The sequence below is a fragment of the Bison bison genome, unplaced genomic scaffold (genome assembly GCF_000754665.1).
Source record: "Bison bison bison isolate TAMUID 2011002044 unplaced genomic scaffold, Bison_UMD1.0 scf7180017864388, whole genome shotgun sequence".
NCBI classification, from domain to species: domain Eukaryota; kingdom Metazoa; phylum Chordata; class Mammalia; order Artiodactyla; family Bovidae; genus Bison; species Bison bison.
The window spans coordinates 5,707,987-5,729,985 of NW_011494960.1; the positions used below are offsets into that span (position 1 = coordinate 5,707,987).

Here is a 21,999-nt window from a genome sequence, read left to right on the forward strand (position 1 = left end):
GAGCTGGCTGGATCTCTCCTGCTCCTTCATTATTTGTTACCTAGACCACAATTAAAAGTTTATCTCTAACAATTTTTATCCACCAGGGTCCAGTCAGAAAAACAAATCACACTATTTTTTTCAAAAAGAGAGAAAATAATAGCAGAAATTGGCTAAACGAGTGCTTAAACTTTTGAAAAATTAACAAGGCACACACTGACTTAACACAGAGATACAGGACACAGCTCCACTATCCCTGGGGCTCGGAAACAAAGAGAAGAGATGGTGGTACCCTCATCTACATGCCTCAAGGACAGCTCTCCCAGGGGCATGGAGTCAGATCTCTGAGGAGAGTGCTCGGTCTGCAGACGGTTGTCGCTTCCAAGGGGCACCATGGAGCTAAAGTTAGACACCGACTCCAGCTGTCATCCTGGGGGTGAAAGGCCATTGTTTAACAACACTGAGGGGAACAGCTGGTGAGCAGGATGGAGTCAGTCCCTTCTCCCCTCCTCTTTCCAGCCTACTGGCAGAACTTAACACAAAGTCGGCTGGCAAAGAGATTATCATTTTCAGAGTCCTAACGTGGACACACAATGTAGAGGAGAGAGGTAGACTAGGCACATTTCCCTACCAATAGCTTCTCTCCTTACAAGGATTTCTGAATAGCTAGCATTGATTGAGCCCTTACTATGTGTCAATTACAATTCTAAGCACTTTATATGGTTAACTCCGCTAATCCTCATCATAACACTTGGAGGTGTTCATAATAACACTTGGAGGTATGCACTGTACTATAACTAATCAGAATACAAATAAGGAAACTGAGGCACTAGGAACACATGTGCCCAAAGAGGCGAAAGTAACTTACAACCGACATAATCAGGATGCAAACCCAGGGTGCCCAGTATGAAACAGATGCCCAGGCTTTTTGTAACTTTCACACCCACATATACCTGAGGGAGATGCCAAAATAGAATAATGGGGTAAGATTCCTTAAGCAAATGATTCTCAAACTGTAGCAGGTCTATGTGAGAATCGCCGGGGGAACCTGACAAAAATTCAGATTCCAGGACTCTCTTAGATCTCAGAGACTGACTTAAAAGGTCTGAGATGAGAAATCGGAATTTTGAACACGCTATCCCTGGACACCACCCTTTCTTCCCACCCCAGCCCCTTATTTGATGTGAGCAGCCTGTAGAACACGAACTTGGCAGGGATTGGTGAGTGAAGCAGAGAGGATATAGCCTGACAAAGTCCACCTGCCCCCAAACTGAGAATCAGACTTCAAACACCTCAGATCACATCATGCTCTGCTCAAAATCCCTTCAATTCCACTCAACAGATTCATTCAAATACTTATTGAATATATACTACGTGCTAGACAGTATTCTAGGTGCTTAGGATACATCAGTGAACAGAACACAGAGCCCTCGTGGACCTTATATTCTAACGGGGCAGAGAGGGAGGCAGTATGCAGGAGACACAATAAATAAAGAACACAGGATGTTAGAAGGCGGGAAGTGTTATGGGGAAAAATGTAGTGTAGAGCAAAGAGGAGGAAAGGGGCAAGAAAAGGATGTTACAACTTTCAAAATGTGGATGAAGGCAGGCCTCATTGAGAAGTGGACATTTCAAAGAAAGCTGGGAGGAAAGGCACTGTGGATTTCTGGGGTTACAGCAGTCTCGGCAGAGAGAACAGGCAGGGAAAGGCCTGAGGCAGAAGTGTGCAGGGTGTGTGGGATGATCAAGGGGGAAGTAGGGCAAGCGGCCAGCCCAACCCTGCAGGCCAGTCAGGGCTTCACCTCTTTCCCTGGTGACATGCTGAGCCACTGGAGGACTCCTGAGCCCAGGAGTGCCGTGATTCAATCTGCCTTGTACAGGGCTTACTCCAAGGCTTGTAACTGGGTGAGGGTGGAAGCAAGGAGACCAAATCAGAGGGCTGTAGTCATGCAGGCAAGAAGTGATGTAACTCGGGGCCACAGCAACAACGGTGGCCACGAGTCACTTCTGGATATATTCTGAAGGCGGAGCCAGTAGGATTTCTCAAAGAAATGAATATGCAGTATTATGGGAAAAAGTGATCAAGAAAAACTGTGAAGTTTTGGCCTCAGTAATGGAAAGGATTAAATTTCTGATCAATGGATGCAAAGAACACTGAGGGTAGGGAATAAGGTTGTTTACTTTTTATTCACTTATTTTAAAATGTATTCTATGTTTTATTTTTATCTATTTCTAAAAATCTGTTGTGCGGGTAGAGCTAGGATAGAAATCAGAGTTCAGTTTCAATTTGGACAAGTAAATTTTAATATGTCTACTATTAGATGTTGAAGTGGGCACGTCAGGTACACAGTCTGGAGTTTGAGAAGGAAGTCTGAACTGGAGTTAATAACCTGGGGTGTATGTCACCACGAAATCAGATGAGATTATCAACAAAGAGGAAGTGAGTTTAGATAAGGAGCAAGGAGATCAAGGACTAGCCTCTGGGACATTCCAGCACAAAATGGTAGGGGTAGAAAAACAGCAAGGAGATGTCAGGCTCTCAAGAGCAACCAGTGAGATGAGGAGGAAACTCAGGAGTGCTCACTTCTGGAGGCTGGGTGAGCAACTGTCAGATGCTGCTGTAGGTTCTGTAAGATGGACTTGGAGCTAACGCTGAATTAACAACACGGAGTACTTGACAAGAGCAGCTTCCATGAAGTGCTGGAGGTCAAAGCCTGACTGCAGATGGGTTATGAGGAGGATGGGAGAGAGAACCTGGAGATACTGACAAGGTTTTCAAGAACTTCTACTGACATGAGAGTAAAGAAATAGCTCCTTGGGAATTCCCTAGTGGCCCAGTGTCTAAAACTCGAATCTCCCAATGCAGGGGGCCTGTGTTCAATACCTAGTCAGGGAACTAGATCCCCGATGCTGCAACTAAACGTCTCACATGTCACAACTAAGACCTGTGCAGACAAATACACACACACACACACACACACACATACACATACATATGTATAAAGAAATAGCTCCTTATTGCTCACTTTAATCTTATAGCTCCCTAAATTAACATTCAAGACTCCTGGTGATCTACTAATAGCTCTCATCCACCTTTCCAACTTATTAACCAAGCTCCCCACTTCCAGTACTCTATGGGCCCAGGGTGTCATCGTTCTGACTACAGAGTTTTCTGTTGTCTTTACTCAAAGTTCTCTCCATGAGAATGCCTCTCAATTCCAACTATCTACTTTCAAACTCAGTATCACAGAAGACTATGATACTTTCTAATGCCCTGTCATCCACAAACACTTCCCTGATCACACCACTGAGGGTCTCCCCAACCTCTAAACTCTAACAATATTTTATTTGGATCCCTCTTATGGCGTTTAGTAGTTTCTATATTATCTTACATTTTTTCTTCTACATTCTAAATGTATATTCTTCTAAATGTAGAATTATCTTCTACATTTATCTTAGCTTCCCCTCTAGACTGTAAACGCCAAGGTTAGTATGCCCAACTAAATGTTTTCTGGCCTACAATACCTAACATGGTGCTCCATAAATATTTGTGGGGTAATTTTAAAATGAATGAAATGTGCTTTCCATGTTACATATCAATTAGATATGGTAGAATACAGTGGCTCTGGGAATCTGAATTATAAACAAGTGAGCTCCAGGTCCCTGCCCTATCCCTGTGGTTCTGATCTAAATGGTCTATGGATCACAATTTGAGAATATTTACTTGGCAGGAGTTGATAGGAAAGGAATAGAGAGAGGATATAGCCTGAAAAAGTCGTTCTGCCTCTCAAATGAGAATCAGCCTTCAAGCACAATTCTGGTCACATCATTTCTTGCTTTAAAACCACACATTTAACAAGTTCACTCAAATATTTACTGAACACATACATGTCAGGCGGTATTCTAGGAGGCCGGCACTCTAGAGTGGGTAGCCCACTTAGTATCCATGTGACCTTGCAGAGCATGCAAACGTCTTTAGGCTTTACTTTCCTTATCTCAAAGGCTCTGTAGAAAAAATGAGAACAGATTACTGAGGAACTGAAAGGTCTATGTGGTCAGAGGACAAAGTGTGGTCCAAAGTAAGATGGTAAACAAAATAAGGCTCTATCATGCAAGGCTATCTTGAGAAGGAAATGGCAGCCCACTCCAGTATTCTTGCCTGGGAAACCCCACAGGTGGAGCAGACTGGCGGGCTACAGTCCATGGGGTTGCAAAGCGGTTGGACATGACTTAGTGACTAAACAGCAACAGGACAGGGCCAGCAGGGCATGATGGGAATTTTAGCTTTTGCCCCAGGGCAATGGGAAGCAAAGGCAGGGTTTTCAGCAGGTAGGCGCCATGTCCAGGGATGTGTATATATCTGTGTGTGTGTGTATATGTGTGTGTGTGTGTGTGTGCGCATATAAATAATACCAAGAGTTAAAGTTGAACTAGCATTTCCTCCAGAAGGGGGAAATTAGCATTTACAATCACATCCATTTATTATTTTGAAGGTACTAAGTAAAAATTCTAATTAGTCTTTAATACTTCCTATCTTCAATTTTCTAAGTAAAACAGGAAAAGAAATAAAAACTTGCTTATTTGTATTAACAATGATCTCACCTCATTCCTGGAACTGGGAATGTTTCTTCAGTCCTAAATACACCTTCTCTTAATTTAAGATTCAAGAAGTGTCAAGTTTCAGAAACTAAATCTCAGCTACAAAAAAATTGTTTTATTACATGTGAAAGCAAAACAGGTACATCTATTTAAATACTTTTTTTTACATATTTATAGATAAAACAAAGACAAATAATTTATCAAAAATTACAAGTTTAAAGAATAGTACTACTTTGAAACAGCCAATAAAGTATCTGAAAATACCACACTTTCTCCATAATTGGTGAATATTATCGCCAAAAAAAAAAAAAGGAACTTGCATTTTCTCGTGAAAAATATAAAAGTTCTTTTTAGACGTTGGCTAAGATTGTTCAGGAACAGTCCGTCTTACTAAACCTGAAAAAGTGTAAATGCTTTCTTGAGAACTTCTGTTTTTACCAGATGGCTTTAAAAGCCACCTGTGCTTTCCTTCGCGCTTAGGTGAACTCTAAATCTTCATTTCACTTGCAGACCACAGAGCATCGACGTAAGTACAAACAAATCAAAGTGAGAGTTACGGGTTGCTTTTCTTCATACTGAGCGAAGAACTTTCTCTTTAGCCGGGTGAAAGACCATGGTGTACTGGGAAGTCCAGTCTACTGCACAGGGCTTCACCAAGCCAAAGCAGCCGCACTGGAAGAAATCTGCGAGGTTCTGTGTGAACCCAAGGCTGCCAAGAAAGGAACAGAGCACGTCTTACTATATTTCCTGTTAGCACGTGATAAACATTCACTCAAACCCTAAATGTGCACTGAGAATTTACAATACACATCCTTCTAAGATCCCACATAAATCCAGAGGTGAATCAGACAGTTCCTTGAATCTGGGACCCTTAAAACTGAAGCCTGGCTCCATTTCTGAACATGAATCCCTATTTTGAGATTCCTGGCAACTTAAGTTCATTTTGGATCCTCACTTACTGGAAGGGTCACCACCACTATTAAGTTTTGTCTTTTCATTCCCACTGCTCTAATTCAGACCTGGACCATCTCGAAGGCCAGACAGGCCAGAAACACACACGCACACACACAATCAATAAGATGGGATTCTTCTAAGAAACTCTCTAAATGATGCTTCTGTCTCAATTCCTTCTAATTCATCTTACATACTGGAGACTGGGCCTCCAAAAACATGATACATCACAACTCCTCACCTCCCAATCAAAACCCTTTAAAGACATTCCTCTGCCCAGAGGCTCAAATCCAAATTCCTCATCTTTGTACTCACAGCCTTACACAATAAAAGCCCCAAGACTCCTTGGGTTTCAACGCTCCAAACATACCTTTTGTGATAGCTACTCTGGCTTTACTTTCCCCGTGATCACAACTGCATGGGCCATTCTACTACCCTGGAACCCACATTTCACTAATTTTGTATCAGGTAACACTCTCATCCTCTTAAGTCCTACCAGTTCTCAAGGCCCAGGGCAAGGCCCACTTCACCTCTGGAGCCATCCTGACTGCATATATCTTCACCATCTTTATTTTCCTCCATTAAATTCCTGAATGCTACTATCTGTTCCAGTTACCATGAATATTCATTTTTATGCATGTGCCCCATCTTACGCGAGAACACATCTGTGAGTGAGGATGAGTGTGTGCTGCTGCTGGTTGGCGAGAGCCATCAGAAAGAGTTCCAAGGCTGCTCAGAAGGCAGCTTCCCAGGCAGAGGGCTGCCCACGTGGAACTGACCAGGTAGAAGCGGGAAGGCATGCTGGAGATTGACAGGGCCCAGCTCAAGAGCTGGCTATGAGTAAAAGTAACTTAGGGAGGACATATAAGACAAACCTTTGGGCTGAGCAGCATTTGGAAGCCAGATTCAAAGTGGCTCCAAGGCTTTACCTTTAGTTCCTCCAGGGATGCTGCCGTTACTTGTCATGCCCCAGCTCGCTCACCTCTGGCCCTTTATTCAGACTCTTCTCCAGGGCTTAGAAGGCCCTTCCTTCCTTCTCCCCAACCCCATGTCTTTCAAAGCTCAGCTTAAAATTCCACCTCTATCACAAAGAGGTCCATACTTCAATGGACTAAATATTTATTCCTCTGGTTACATCCCTGAGAAAGGGACTTATTACCACCACTGCCAGTCTCAAGCAATCAACACAAGCTTAACACCACTCTCTATTCTCCATCACTTTGGTCCCCTCTTCCCAATTAAGTCAATTTCTCTTCTCTAAACACACATCACAGTCATATTACAGGCTATGATTTCCCTGTCTAACAGCCTAACAGTTTCATCTTGTACCATGAGTGTGCTTTAAAATAGACTGCTCATGAGATATGCAGTAAGCGTTCAAATCCCTGGAGGGCCCTGGGTCACCTCTGCAGTGCTCTCAGCCTCCAGATCCCGATATATGTGACAGGGAGATAAGCTTCAAAGCCTGATCGTTCACATCATAAGAGGATGGCCTTCCTACAGACACACTCATTTTTGACAGAGGACGGGTTTTATACAGCTGGTGCTCTGAGGAGAACATATCCCAAACCTGAAAAAGTAGCTTTTCTTTGACACAGGTGGGCTCATTAAACCATAGGGCTAAAAGAATTACTGGTGATAGAAAGTCAGGTTGAAAATCCTGGCAAAGCTCACAATCTAACGCTTTCTGCAGAGAGCCCTGTGGCTGGCTTTCTCAGCCACGTGCTCAGTTATCTCACACTGACTTCATGCCAGCAATATGCAACCTTGTGACCATGTGGCTTGACTGAAAAGATCCCCCGGCTTGGCAAAACTTCAAAGTCACTTACTGTTTGTGCTCGGTCCAGTAGACTAAATCCCAAATTCTTACCACCTTGGGGCTCATGACCTTACCACTCATCTGCTGTCACTGAGGCTTCCAAGAAAGAAGAGGTTCAACTCCATCAGGAAGCCAGTCAGGAGGATGGCAGCAGGGCCACGGGTAGTGACGGCGAGGCCAGCACCTTCCATAGGCCCAGCGGGAGGAACAGGTCTCACTTACTTGTAGGGGGTCCTCCTGAGGGACAATGTCTGTTTCATGTGCTTGCTCTGCTTCAGCAGGCTGGTTCTCTCATAGGAGGTCAGGCCCAGAAAAGCAATCTGAAAAAGAATACTGGAAGGTATGCAAAAAAAAGAAACCACACCACCACACTGAGGCTCATCACTCTTGGCAGAGCATCACGGGACACTGATAAACAATCAGCTCTTCGCCAAAGACAATATCACCAAGCCTTCTAACCACGGATGGTGCTAAGGGAAAGGACTTGATAGCTCAAAACCAGACTCTCCTATATAAATCTAGTAGCTGGGCTTTTTTTTTTTTTTGGATTGTCTGCTTTTTATTAACCTTCAAGAAAGCAGAGGGCATTGACTGATAATCATGAAAAGATTGCTTTAGCAATTCAGGCCCTGGCTTATGGCAGTGTTTAGATTCTCAACACATTCAAATTTCAGATGAATCAAGCAACATAATGTCAATATTAATACAATTATCTCAACCTCTATATGCTTCTTAGTATCTCTTTGAAAAGGGTCAAATAAAGTTAATCTGACGTGAAGGACATTTGAAAACTATCCTTTATAAGGACAGCCCTAAATTTGGGGAAGGGTAAGAATTAAAGAAACTTAAAAAATTCTAGAATCATTAAAACCAATATTATTCACTGAGATATCTCATCCAATTCTCTAACAACTCAAACATCAAGTTCCTTATCTGTAAAACACAGATTATCACAGCACCCTCTTCAGCTTGTCTAAGGACTTGCGATAGTATGTTTAAAATGATCTAGTGCAGAGGTTGATAGAGGTGAAGCAACTGGTCCAAGGCCACACAGCTTAGAAAATGACAGAACTGGGATGGACACCTCGGTCAGCATGGGAACGTCCGAGCACTGACACTGTCCCTACCATGTCAGCATGGGAAAGTCCATGGTCCCTGTCAGCAGTCTACACTCTTCGTTTGACTTGCTACAGTCAAAACCATGACTCATCAGAACACTTAGGAAATGAAAGACTTCAAATAATTGGACTATTTTGTTTATTAAGAAAACAACTTTACTCTGAATTCTCATATTCGAACATTATCCAAAACTTTGAGCCCACTTTCCTGCCTTAGAGAGTATAAACAAACTTTCTTTTAAAAAGCAAAGATATTATATCCTCAAATACTTGTACTTCTTTAAAGAGTCCAGAAAGAAGAAAGAAAAATTTAGAACTGATGTCTCAGATCTTAGGTTCTGCCTCTAACTGAGCCCTATGGCCATAAGCAAGGCACTCAGCATCTCTTAGGCTTAGCTTTCTCATCCGTAAAATGGACACACGACTTTGGCACAGTCTCCATCTCAAATATTTGTGAGGCCACTGATGCAAAAGTGCTTTGGAATACATAAAAGATATATAAATAATCATTTGCATTACTAATATCTTATATATATATATATTATATACATATATTATTTATATATGCTTTACATATTCCAAAGCACCTTCCCGGCAGTGGGCTCCCCAACATTTGAGATGGAGACTGTGCCAAATTCGTGTGTCCATTTTACGGATGAGAAAGCTAAGCCTAAGAGATGTTGAGTGCCTTGCTTATGGCTGGGCTTCCCTGGTGGCTCAGATGTTAAAGAATCTGCCTGTAATGCAGGAGACCCAGGTTCAATCTCTGGGTTGGGAAGAGCCCCTGGAGAAAGGCATGGCAACCCACTCCAGTATTCTTGCCTGGAGAATCCCATGGACAGAGGAGCCTGGCAGGCTACAGTCCATGGGGTCGCAAAGAGTCAGACACGACTGAGTGACTAACACATTTACTTAGTCAGAGGTGGAGTTAGAGCCAGAACCTAGGATTTGAGACATCAGTTCGAATTTTCTTCCTCCTTTCCTGGACTCTTAGAACAAACTTATAAATGATTATGGCTTTCCAGGTGATGCGAGTGGTAAAGAATCCACCTGCACAAAAGACAAGGGTTTGATCCCTGGGTCATGAAGAGCCCCTGGAGTAGGAAATGACAACCCACTCAAGTATTCTTGCCTAGAAAATTCCATGGACAGAGGAACCTGGTAGGCTACAGTCCATGGGGCCACAAAGAGTTGGACACAACTGAGCACACACACATTATAAATGATTATTATAATATTAATAATCATTGATGCTAATATTCATTCTTTTTTTAAATTATTTTTTGGCCACACCACATGGCATGTGGGATCTTAGTTCCCATACCAGGGATCAAACCCACACCCTGTGTAGTGGAAGCAAGGAGTCCTAACCACTGGACCAACAGGGAAGTCCTGCTAATATCCATTCCTACTGCCCGAGTCTATAGATGTCAGATAGGAGATTAGGACAAATATTCAGAAACCTCAATTCAGTCAGTATTATCAGCTTAATTCCTTTCTTCAGCATTTTCCCCCTTTTCCTTTCTTTACTTTTTATTATTATTGCAAAATTGGTTACTTCTTCATAAAAAAGGAATACATTTTGCTTTTGTTGAGTAATGCTCTAATTATCTGAGGTCTGGCAGTAATTGGCTCAGACTGATCATGGCTGTCCATTCCATGAAGGAGGCCATAGCAACAATGGGAATTAGGTTATGCTCTTAAAGGCAGGCACGCAGCAGGGAAGGAACAGAAGCTTCACAGAAAGCTGAAAGTGGTGGCTACTGCCCTGGAGCGTGACCTTTCTAATGGTCATGACCTTCTCTGCAAGGGTAATTACCATGTCCATTGGTTAGCGATGCATCTTTCATTTCTTCTCCACTTCCATGCCCTTAAGTACCACATAATAATAAGGATAACAAACAGGGCTAGGAAAAGGGAGGGAACATAATCATCTCACGTCTGCCCAATGCTTTACAGTTTATACCGTGCTTTTACACACCATATAGTTTAATTATATGATGGAAAAAGCCCTTGAATGGAATTGTCAGAAGACCTAACTTACCAGTTCTGATTTTTGCCATTCAGTGGGTGATCTTGAGCAGTTCAATTCACCTCCCTGACCTCTATCTGTTAAAGAGGTCAGCTTAAATAACTCTTAGGACTATACTAACATCTTATTACTCTAACCTTTAAACCATCTGTTAGAGTTGACAGCAATTACTACCCCCGCCCCTGCCGCCATTTTACAGGAAACTGCAATTCAGGGGTCAAATGACATGCCCAGACCCACAGAGTAAGTGACAGAGGTAGCGCTCAAATCTAAGTCCTTCTACCTCAGTAAGCATTACTGTATATGCACTACAAGAAAATAAATAAATACCTGAAAAAGTTGATTTATTAATAAAAACGCTGACCATGAGAAATGAAAACTTGCTAACACGAAGATATACATGACCCAAGGGGAACAGGTCACAGCCTGATTGAGGTAGGTCCACAGTCCATCTTCTTTGAATGTTGTGGTACAATGATTTGACCAATCTGTGAATTCACAAAAGAGGGATCCATTATTTAAAAAGGTAACAAGCTAGTGGTCATTCTTCAAGAAGATAAAAATCGCTGCAGTTCTACTTAGGGAGAAGAGAAAGTAACACATAATAGCACAGATCAGAACTCAACTTAAAGACTTTATCTTCCAAATAAATGTCACCTCAACAAAGATTTTTTAAAAAATGGTACTGTTAAGGCTATGACAATACTGCATTGGTAGTTGGCAGTGAAGGAATAAAAGCCAAAACCTTTATAAAACCATCACTAAAATCAGTATATTCTGCATAAAATAGACTGGCCAGAAGTTAGTTATTCAAGGACTTGATAACTGAGAATGATTATATATTCAATAAATATTTGTCTGAGAAAATTCTCTATCTTATCCATGTTACAGCCAAGATAAGGGTCTACTACAGAATTGAACATAAATTCTTATTAAGGGCTCAGCTCAAGAGGCCATTGTCGAGGACACAAGAAATCCTATAAGCACCTGGGTGTCACTGTAACACAACCTATAGCAGGCAGTTACTGACTGTACTTGTGCAATGGGACCATAATTAATCCCGCAGAGGGAGAAAAGCCAGGTGAGAGAACTCATGAGTCAGACACCCCTAAGAAAAAAAGAACAAGATTCATATGGTCGCAGCTCAGTTTCTCTGCAGGAATATCTATTCATATGTCAGTCAAAAGTGAGGTCTTCATGATACTGACCCCCTAACCCAGGAAGCCAAGAACATCGGTAGTGAGAACACAGGCAGGAATAGGCAGAAAAAAAGGAACAGAGCTTCCAGGTAGTAAAAGCGAAAGTCAGTCACGTCCGACTCTGCAACCCCATGGACTGTAGCCTGCCAGGCTCCTCTGTCCATGGGATTCTCCAGGCAGGAACACTGGAGTGGGTAGCCGTTCCCTTCTCCAGGGGATCTTCCCAACCCTGGGATCGAACCCAAGTCTCCCACATTGCAGGCGAATTCTTTACCATCTGAGCCACCAGGGAAGCCCAAGGTAAAAATCAGTGACATCAAACAGGCATCATGAACATTCATAAAGGACAAGGAAATAAGAATTGTATAGATGTGCACCTTGAGGTTTTATAAATGCCTCTGACAATTCGATAAGTAGTTCAGACATTTTCCCAAAGCAGCACTTAAGAGCTCCTGGGACAGAAAGGAAATGAGTCCATGGCTTTACTATCATCTGTCTGACCATTTTAGTCCTGAAAATCTTTTTTTTTTTTGGAGTCCCATTTGATTTCCAACAATCTTTCATGAATATATGCCAGAAGCATTCTAAGGGCAATCTTCACAGAGCAACAATCAAGGTAAAAAAAACTTTAAGGCAAATTACACTCTCTTTAAAGCTGCTCATCAGGACAGCAAACAAAGATACATTCCACATACACACCTGATAGACAAAATATACATGTATAATTTCCAACAGCAGGCTTAGGAAACAGCTGCTGAGCGGGAAAGAATACCTACTTTCTTTCTGCTTCTGAATGGCTACTGTTCCCTTCTGGGAATTTTTTTGATAACACTGCATGACTTCGAACAGGAATTTTCACGGGACTGATTTCATGTTTATCGAAGATATGGCTGCCAATGGCCACATACATTATGTTATGCAATACAACACTTTAATGTGTACTAATAATACATTTTTTCAGGTGGCCACTGGCTAATAACAGGGAACTTGTGCTCCAGATCAATCATTTTCATCTTTAAATAGCTTTGACAGTTATGGTGTTCTAACAATGATCTAAAAATCTTTGTGCCTGTAGCTCATAGGCTGTTGACACTCTGTCCACCCTGAAAACAGACCCCACAAAAGGGGAAATGCACAGGGGCTGCTCAAAGCCAGAGTAGCTAGAACTGGATCCCACGAGGAAGAGGGTACACAGAAGTGTTCTAGCGTCAGTGTTGATAATAAAGAAGGTGGGATGACAATGAGGCCTTGTTAGAAAAATGGAGTGAAAATTCACTTTTGACTTCTGTGAAGTAATGATAAACGGACACGATGCTCTTGTTCAGTGTAAAGAAATATTGTGACCGTCACAAAATAGCAAAACAATAAATTAAAGTAACAAAACATGTTCAGCTAGTTTATACAGTTGTTAGTGAATGTAAGGTGGAACTGTTTCTAAGAAACAAAAAACGTAACACAAAAATTGCTTTGGAGCCAGAGAATAAAGACAAAGAGGAGGGAAGAGCCAATGCATGTAACAAGAAAGCGACTTGGGAAGTATGAATGTGATGGAAAATTGCTTCTGTCCTTATCAACAGTCTTATGCTGGACACAGCCACCGCACAAGGGTGACTATTTTTAGTGACGAGAGAGAGTGCGGAGAGACAAGAGTGGCGTAAAATCTGGCTCCTCTCCCTGAGGATCAAGTCCAAGGGACAAGCTGGTCCAGGGGCCCAGCTTCAAAAGGTTTTCCAGGAATATGCTTTATTTTCAGGCCTTTAAAAGGGCAGCTCTTTCAACAGAAAGAAGCATTTTTTTAAAAAAAAATCTTTAATTTATTATACCACAGGACATAATAATCGAAGCAGTTTTAAAATTTCAGTGCTCAGGATTACTGATGGTCTTTGACAAGAACTGAGATCAGGGATCACAACCTTCTGACTCAGCTCCATTTGCGATGGTGACGGTTACGCTAAGCTCCAAAAGCATTCCCTAGTGATCAGAGACACCAAAGGTGTCTGGTAGAAACAGGGCTGTCAAGGTAACTGAGGTCCTCTCCATGCCTATGGCAGGGCTAAAACCAGACCACTTCATGAATATCAATTAACAGTCTCTAAACAAAACAAAAGGGACTCTTGAGAGTCCTTTGGACTGCAAGGAGATCAAACCAGTCCATCCTAAAGGAAATCAACCCTAAATATTCATTTGAAGGACTGATGCTGAAGAGGAAGCTCCAATACTCTGGCCACATGATGTGAAGAACTGACTCACTGGAAAAGACCCTGATGCTGGGAAAGACTGAAGGCAAAAGGATAAGGGGGTTGCCGAGGATCAGATCATTAGATAACATCACTGACTCAACAGACATGAATTTGAGCAAACTCCAGGAGATAGTGAAGGACAGGGAAGCCTAGTGTGCTGCAGTTCATGGGGCCACAAACAACTGACATGACTGAGTGACTGAACAACAGCAAACAACTTGTAATACTGGATGTTTCTGGAAGGAGATGTGAGAGGCTGCGGACAGCATGGGAAAAATTACCTTTCAAAATCTAAACAAAATTTAACCTAGAGAAAGCCAGCTGGTGAGTGGGGTTGGGGGAGTAAGGAGTGATGGGACTTGGGATGCTAAAGAGGAAAAGAAAAAAATGTAGGAATAAATTTTCCACATCTGTTAGAATCATTCCACATTTTAGCTCAAGCAATAGACTTGTATTCTACTGGCAAAATCTAAGACTTGAGCATGAATATAATGGGAATGTGGATGGAAACAGATCAGCAGTAAAGCCTGTGCCTCTAGAACCAAATGCTCCTAAAACTTTCAGAATAAATAAACAATAAACAGTTAGGCAATGGCAACCCACTCAAGTACTCTTGCCTGGAAAATCCTATGGACAGAGGAGCCTGGTGGGCTGCAGTCCATGGGGTCGCTAAGAGTCAGGCATGACTGAGCGACTTCACTTTCACTTAAACCAATAAAATCAAAATAAACTATAAGCTCTGTAAGTTTTTCCAGTTAGATAGCCTATTCCTAGGTCTGAAAAGCACAGGCATACAATTCTTAAGAGCTAACCAAAATCCTCCTTGCTTCAATTTAAACCCTGTTCTTATTCGATCACCTCGGAACAGCTGGACGTCACTCCCTACATGAGCCCCCTCACCCCCGCCAGCCACTGACAACCTTCTGCACGGCTACTGAAAAGTTGTTTTCCTTTCTCAGAGAAGCAGAATAAGTGATCTGCTGTTTCTTCCAAGTTATTATTTCCAACCTTTCAATCACTGTCACTGTTTTCCCATCAGTTCTAAGTCCTGACTTGATATTTACCAAATGGCACGAGCTTTCAGAGTTCCGTGCCTTAAGTACTATGACCACCTCCACCTCACTCCCTCAACCTCTCTACCACCAACTTTTCCCCCCTATTTTATTTACTTATCACTTCCCCTTGCTTTGTACTTGAGCAACTGATTTTTACTCATCTCACTGAGGGATAAATCTGCGCTTATATGAGTCTATTTTTGACCACTTCTCAAACTTATCAAGGTCACTTCAGAGTTCAATCTCTTCCAAACTACTGACAACTAACCTCTCCTAGCATTTCTTACAGCTTCCCGATGCTGAGAGAGTCTTAAGGGCATTCATTTCACTTTTATTAGGGCATGGTTTATAGTCATCCAGCCACAATGTAATATAAAAGCTTACAAGAAACAGTGTATCGAGTGTGGGTGTGTAAATCTGCTATAAGAAAAATGTATACTTACAGATGAAAGATTCATATATAAACCAGTCACACACGATGGAAAGGAAAAATAAGAAGAATATGTAATAGTGATGGTTGCCAAAACCTACATCAAAAAAGAAAAACAACATATTTAACACTTTCTTACAATGATTTTCTAGAACAAGGTCTTATTAAACAATTTCCTGTCAAAAGCTTTCACTAAAGTAAAAAAGAACTAAGCTGTTGTTTTGCTTTTAAATGCCATTAAACCCAAACCAAACAGCTTTGATATGTCCTGTTCAAATGTCCACATCAACTGAACTAATATTTATTCATTACTTACTAAAAGAAGACATTTTTTTTGCAGAGAACAAAGCTTACTAAGTAAATCCTATGCAGCCCTAGGATGGCCTCTACAGTGCTGGAGGGAGATGAGTGGGCAGGAGCTGGGGCGAATCATACCCTGTGTCTTCCTTCCTTCCATGGAATGAGTTTATACAAGTATGACTTCTGGACATTAAGGACTAACTCAACCAGGGGAACCCAGAAAACAAACAGGGGCAAGAGATATCTTGGAGGGAACTGGATACAGCAGAAGAGGGGCAACCTGCAATGCCTGAGAAAGGTCTACAGAAGCAAGGGAAGGGTGAGGGTGCCAGGTATCCAAGCCCCACTGTTGCATGTGCTGCCCCCTCCCCATGCTGGAAATGGCAGCATTTTGACGCTAATGACACAAAGCTCCTTAGCCACCATCATGTTCCCAGCTTCTCAAAGCCCAGCAGAAGGAACAACACCCACTGGAATCAGGAGACCCTGATTTACAAATGACACGTTGTGTGACTACAGGTAGGTCATTTAACTTCTGATTCAGTGTTCTTGTAACATGAGGAAAATATCTCTTCTGTCTACTTCACAAGCCTGTGGCAACCAAAGAGGATGATATAAATGCAAATACTATGCAAACACGGTGTGATAAAAATATGTGGGCTTATATTATTGTTTTCCCACTGCCATTCAAAGCTGCCTGTCATCAATGCTATTCATCTCATCCCTATGGTGGGATGGGGTCCACAAAGCCTGGGAACACAGGAATGATCTCTTCACCTGTTCTATAAACACAAAAGCTCACAGAAGTGTTAAGTCACTCAGTCATGTCCGACTCTTTGTGACCCCATGGACTGTACCCCACCAGGCTCTGTCCATGGGATTCCCGGGTAAGAATAGGAGTAGAAATGGAGTAGGTTGCCATTTCCTTCTCCAGGGGATCTTCCCGATAGTAGAAAACATCAAAATGCACCACGGAAAGGTCCTTTTGTTCATCAAGATTCTACAAGCATAACCTTCCCTTGAAGACTCATGAGACTCTGAAGTTCTTCATAATAAAGCCCTGCCTTTTACTGTGAAGGCTCAGAGGAAACCCAGGGCTTGCAGATCAGGACAATGAATACTCCCATGGAAGGCAGGCCCCAGACCTCTGCCATCTCTGGCTCTGGTGCCTACCTGAGCCTGGGAGGCAAGGAGAAAAGGTGACTAAAAGGGATAAGATACAAATTATGGAAAGAACATGCTATCTGGAGTGGAAAACTGATACTACTAAAGTGAACTCGAGCAAATAATTTGACCTTTAGTATTTTTTCCAACTCTAAAATGAAGATAGTAATACCAACCTCTCATGATCAAATAGGATACTATCTATAAAGGTGCTTAAATTATTATCAACCTCAAAAATCAGTGTTCCAAAAGTATTAAGACCACAGAGCTGATCCTCTGACAAGCAAGAGCTACAGATGCTTAGATCCTTTGATGCTTACTGCTTTTTCTGAGTCACACGCATTAATGAAAAGAGAGCTGAACTTCAGATGGAAACTTGACACTCTCACCTATGCACCGTCCAGTCCACATGCAGTGTTGATCGTACCGAGCCACACAGGAGTTGCACACATGGCAATGGAGTGACCTTAATGGCTTCCTTATCTAAGGCGACAATTAAGAGAGCGAAAAGCAGATATCAGAATCCCAAAGTGGTAACAAATCAAAAGCAAAATCTTGCTTCTAAATTATAAAGACATACTGGCACAAATAATCCTATAGTGATCATCACTTCACTCAGGCTCTGGAAGGCCTTGTTGCTCTTGCTTCTGGGTGTCTACTTTAATTGGGCCATCAATAAGAGGATATGGAGTCCAGAGCCTACTGACACCGATGAAGGGGAAATGAGGCAGCACCACACAGCAGGGTGAGTACCGGACTAAGAGAAATCGAACACAAGTTACATTTCTGGCTCTGTCAGTAATTTGGGGAAAGTTACTTCCTCTCTTTAGGCCATGAATCCTCAGTTGCTAAATCAAAGGTTTCACTAGGTGGTTTCTAGGGTTACCGTGATCCTGAGACTCCAAGTTAGTTCTAACATATGCTTCATGGCAGGAAAAGGCAAACCACACACACAAAGAGATTCAACCATAGGCAACTTCAAGAGATTATAAACATCATTCTCTTATATGTTCAAGGCAGAAAATTGTTCTGACAGCAATGCAAAATTTAAAAGAAACCAATTTTATACCTGGTAAAAAGAAAGGTGTATAAATATACCAGGAAGATGTGAAAAATGCTTACATGAGCATTGTAACAAAGAATTTGCTTTTACTATGGGAAAAGAATTATAGAGGAAAAGACTCACTCACAAGACAGGATGTACAAAATGTTCTGAAGTCCAGACAGCCAGTCTCTGCAAGGGTGATGATACTCTGAAAGACATTAAGTTTGACCTTACGTTTGCTTTTTACTGGGGGAATGGATGATGCATGGTTATATACCATTCTCACAGTTCTCTCTCCAAACTGCAATAGCTAGAAAAGCAATTTAGAAGACCTGCCACCATATCATTCTGTGCCTGAAATATGTGACTTTTCAAGGCTGCATTTTCAACCACAGTCAATAAATTAGAATGCACAGATTGCTCCCCCTCCCTGTATTCCATGAATGGCAATGATCTCTTAGTTATAATATGCTAAAGAAAAATAAACACATACATTATACACTCATAAAAAAGGAACAAAACCCACCTATACATCAGAATTGATGGTTATAAATTCCAAAGGCAGGCTTTCAGGAATACTGGCTTTAGATAACAGAGAAAACGACAATCTCCCCAACTTCTAACATTCACGAGCAATGGGAGACACACCGTGACTGCAGACAATTTCAGTCTGAGGACAAAAAGGGCATCTCCTCAGCCAGTAAGGAGGAGGACTCCCCGTGGTCTCGTCCTAGATACTCTCCATATATTTAATCGGGGAATTTAAGCTGTATGATCATTACCTAAGTATTATTATAAAGAAGCAGGAGCTTATACCTACTGACAGAAATTATATCTGAAAAAGTCTTGGTGGTATATTACTGTAATGGAAAATAAAAACATTTTTTAAACGTTCATATAAATAAATGACAGTGAAGAAATCTGCTTGCTGATTTAATTATTCCACATTTACGCTGCACCTATTATATGCCAGGTTTCCCTGCGGCTCAGAAGAATTCGGCTGTAATGAGGAGACTCGGGTTCAATCCCTGGGTTGGGAAGACCCCCTGGGGAAGGGAATGGCAATTCACTCCAGTATTCTTGCCTGGAGAATCCCATGGGCAGAGGAGCCTAGCGGGCGACAGTCCATGGGGTCACAAAGAGTTTGTCATGACTGAAGCGACTAACAGACTGATTAGCCGCAGGCACTGGAGATGCAGTCACAATGAAAACCGACATCGTTTCCACGCCCTTCTATAAAACAAACCAGTAACGGTACAGAGAAAGCTCACCATTTTCTTTTCTTCTTCTGAAGCCTTAGTGAACCCTGGATCAGTTGTCCAAGTCTTGTAGAAAAAATAGAGGAAGGCTGCTATGCTGATAATGAAAACGAAATACAAAGGGGTGCCTGCTACATGTGAAAGCCAAGTTAAGGAACATATCAGACTTCCAGTAAGAACACCCTAATTGTGATGCAGGCATATTTCATCACTGGCGCTTAAGAGTCTCTTCACTCTGCACTCTACCCTTGCCTTCCCTACATACACACGCCACTGCGTGGACTAACCCGAAAACCTGGTCCCACCCTATGGTCTACTCCCACAGGAATCTGCTCACAGTTGGCTAATAATTATCTCTCCTCATCAGCTGAAACTCATATAAAAGACTGAGAGGAGTACTTGTGGTATATGAAGAACCTCCTAAATACTGAAAAACCTTCCAGATCCAAACAAATTAATATCTAATGGGGTAATTGTGCCTCTCTTGTGCACATCTAAAATAGTATTTTCTGGTCACCTAATACATTTTAACAAAACTATTCAAAGAAACAAATCACTGAATTCAGAGATTCTAATTAAAAATATTTCCCTATATATTAGATTAATGCTAGCAAATATTTCTTACAAGGAAGTTTAATAACATAATTCTTGTAGTTGTATTAGGCTGAGTTAATTCAGAAACAAAGAAATTGCTCTCCTTGCAAAGTGGTTACGAATTAGATACTATTTGGAAAGGCAGATATTATGGACAAGTTAAGATAAAGTGTTTCAAAGATAGACATTATCCACTTTGAAGTGCTTTTAAAGTAGTTCAAATCCTTTGTACCAAAAGGGAAAATTTTGCTCCAGGGAAGGACAAATGAACGTGCAATAATGAACCAATAAGCCGGCAGTAAACCAGTTCTCCTTGTCCAATTAAAATCATTATATTGACACAGTAACTGTATCTGCCTTTGGAGGTGTTGCCAAGCTGCCTGGTGCTAAACTTCAGAGTGGAAACACGTAGCCATAGAACAAACTCTAAACTCTTGGCTATTCAAAGTGTGGTCCGTGGACCCACAGCAATGGCTTTACCTGGGAGCTTATTAGAAGGGTAGAGCTCCAGACCTCACCCCAGACCTGCAGAAGCAGACTCTGGAGTTCACCAAGATCCCTAGGGGAGGCACACACACATTATAGTTTGAGAAGCACTGCTCTTACCCACAAAAAACCAGCACAACCACATCTGGTTCTGGTAAGCAGGAATGGTTGGTTTAGCTTATTGGTTTATCTGTAGATGGGCCTGGCTTTATGAAAGAGCCAGGATCCAAAAAAAAAAAAAAAGCTGTGTGAAATTGAAATTGCATTCCCCTAAAATCCTGATCAACATACATGACACAGTCTCAAAAACCTCCAACTGAATCACAGGATAATCTCACGTACTGAGTGGAACAAATTTGGGCTCCTGTTCCGAATAATCTTTAAAACAAATCCTGCAGAAACTGATGGATTCTCTCCTTCCAAATAAACAGATCCCTTCACTATATTCCCTCACATAAAAGCCAAGCATTCCTTGTTCCCATGCGCTTGCTCTGTATGGCTCACTGCTCTCAAGTGCTCCCCACTTTCCCCATTTACTTCTAAAATCATACTTTTAGGATGTCCAAGTCCTAACTGCCTTCAAGACATTATAGCCTTCCTTTCACTTGAGGTCTTTCCCTATGGAAAAGGATTCTCTCCCTTCCCTAAACCCAAGAAATGTTAATTCTATGGCACTCAGCCCTGGATTATAGTTATCTGTAGACAATTTAACCTCCCCAGTTAGCCTGTGACCCTTTTGTAGCTAAAATATTTCTCAACATGGATCTGAGATCTGCCATTCTATAACTTGGATTAACTGGTTTTCGTTCTTTAGCTCCTTTATATCTACACTGTAGATCTACACTACAGTTGCCCTACAGGCAGATGCTACAGGGGCTGCTTCCAACATTTTTATTGAGTGCTCATTCTGTACAATGCACTGGCTTTCCAATTAACGACTCTCAGGCACTTGAAATTGGAAGGCAGAGCTTACACCTCCAGGATAAGCAGCAGTATCACTGCTCGTACACGCTTTCCTGCATGTGTTCCTCTGTTTGCCACTGTCTCTTTTCGAAAGAACAGAATGTGAAACAGAGCAAACACATCTCAGGTGTGTCCTGACTAGCGCAGTAGACCGTGAGATGCTGATGTCTTTTGCCTGGACACTCACGTCCTAATACTACTAGACGATACACTGGTTTCCTTGAAAGCCGCATCACTACACATACCCAGATTCTAGTCAAAGCTCCTGGCTCTTTTTCATTTGATCTGAAGCTGTGTCATTCTCATCACGATGTGCACTTGTATCACGCTGACTGTCTGAAACTCAGTATTAGGACTTCACATATTTATCCCTCTTAAATTTAACTCAGCTATAGCTGGAATCCCAAACGTCATGTTCAGTGGTTCACCATCTCTTTGCTGAATCTTAATCTTACCTTCAAACTCAGCAGTAAGGCCTTCTCTCCTTCTCTCAAACCTGGCACCACATATCACTCGCTGTACACACAAAAGGCACTAAAAGAAAGTGTTCATCTCAAGAGCTAACCTAGAGCTGCTCTTAAAATTCCAACATATAATCTTCCACACCGATTTTGTTCTTAAGAGTAATTGATAATAATAAAATAATAGGTATTATTTACAGAATGGGGACTATGGTCAGCATTTTACAGATATCCTAACATAGTAATACTTGTAACCACCTGATGAACTTGGTACTGTTATCCCTAATTTATAGGATAACTGATAT

The 21,999-nt window shown here is 41.7% G+C and overlaps 1 protein-coding gene across 2 annotated transcripts in view; it reads right to left on the minus strand.

Moving 5' to 3' along the window:
• Positions 1-4,673: 4,673 nt before the first annotated feature.
• ZDHHC13 (zinc finger, DHHC-type containing 13) overlaps positions 4,674-21,999 on the minus strand; it is a 51,280-nt gene continuing 33,954 nt past the window's right edge. For both annotated transcript variants that reach the window (XM_010858429.1, XM_010858428.1), the window contains exons 11-17: positions 19,203-19,327; positions 18,077-18,139; positions 17,276-17,369; positions 15,436-15,519; positions 10,829-10,986; positions 7,571-7,668; positions 4,674-5,287 (exon numbers count right to left, since the gene is read on the minus strand). In XM_010858429.1, coding sequence (XP_010856731.1) covers positions 5,149-5,287; positions 7,571-7,668; positions 10,829-10,986; positions 15,436-15,519; positions 17,276-17,369; positions 18,077-18,139; positions 19,203-19,327 — 761 coding nt within the window. In that variant the 3' untranslated portion in view covers positions 4,674-5,148. The remainder of the gene's footprint in view (positions 5,288-7,570; positions 7,669-10,828; positions 10,987-15,435; positions 15,520-17,275; positions 17,370-18,076; positions 18,140-19,202; positions 19,328-21,999) is intronic.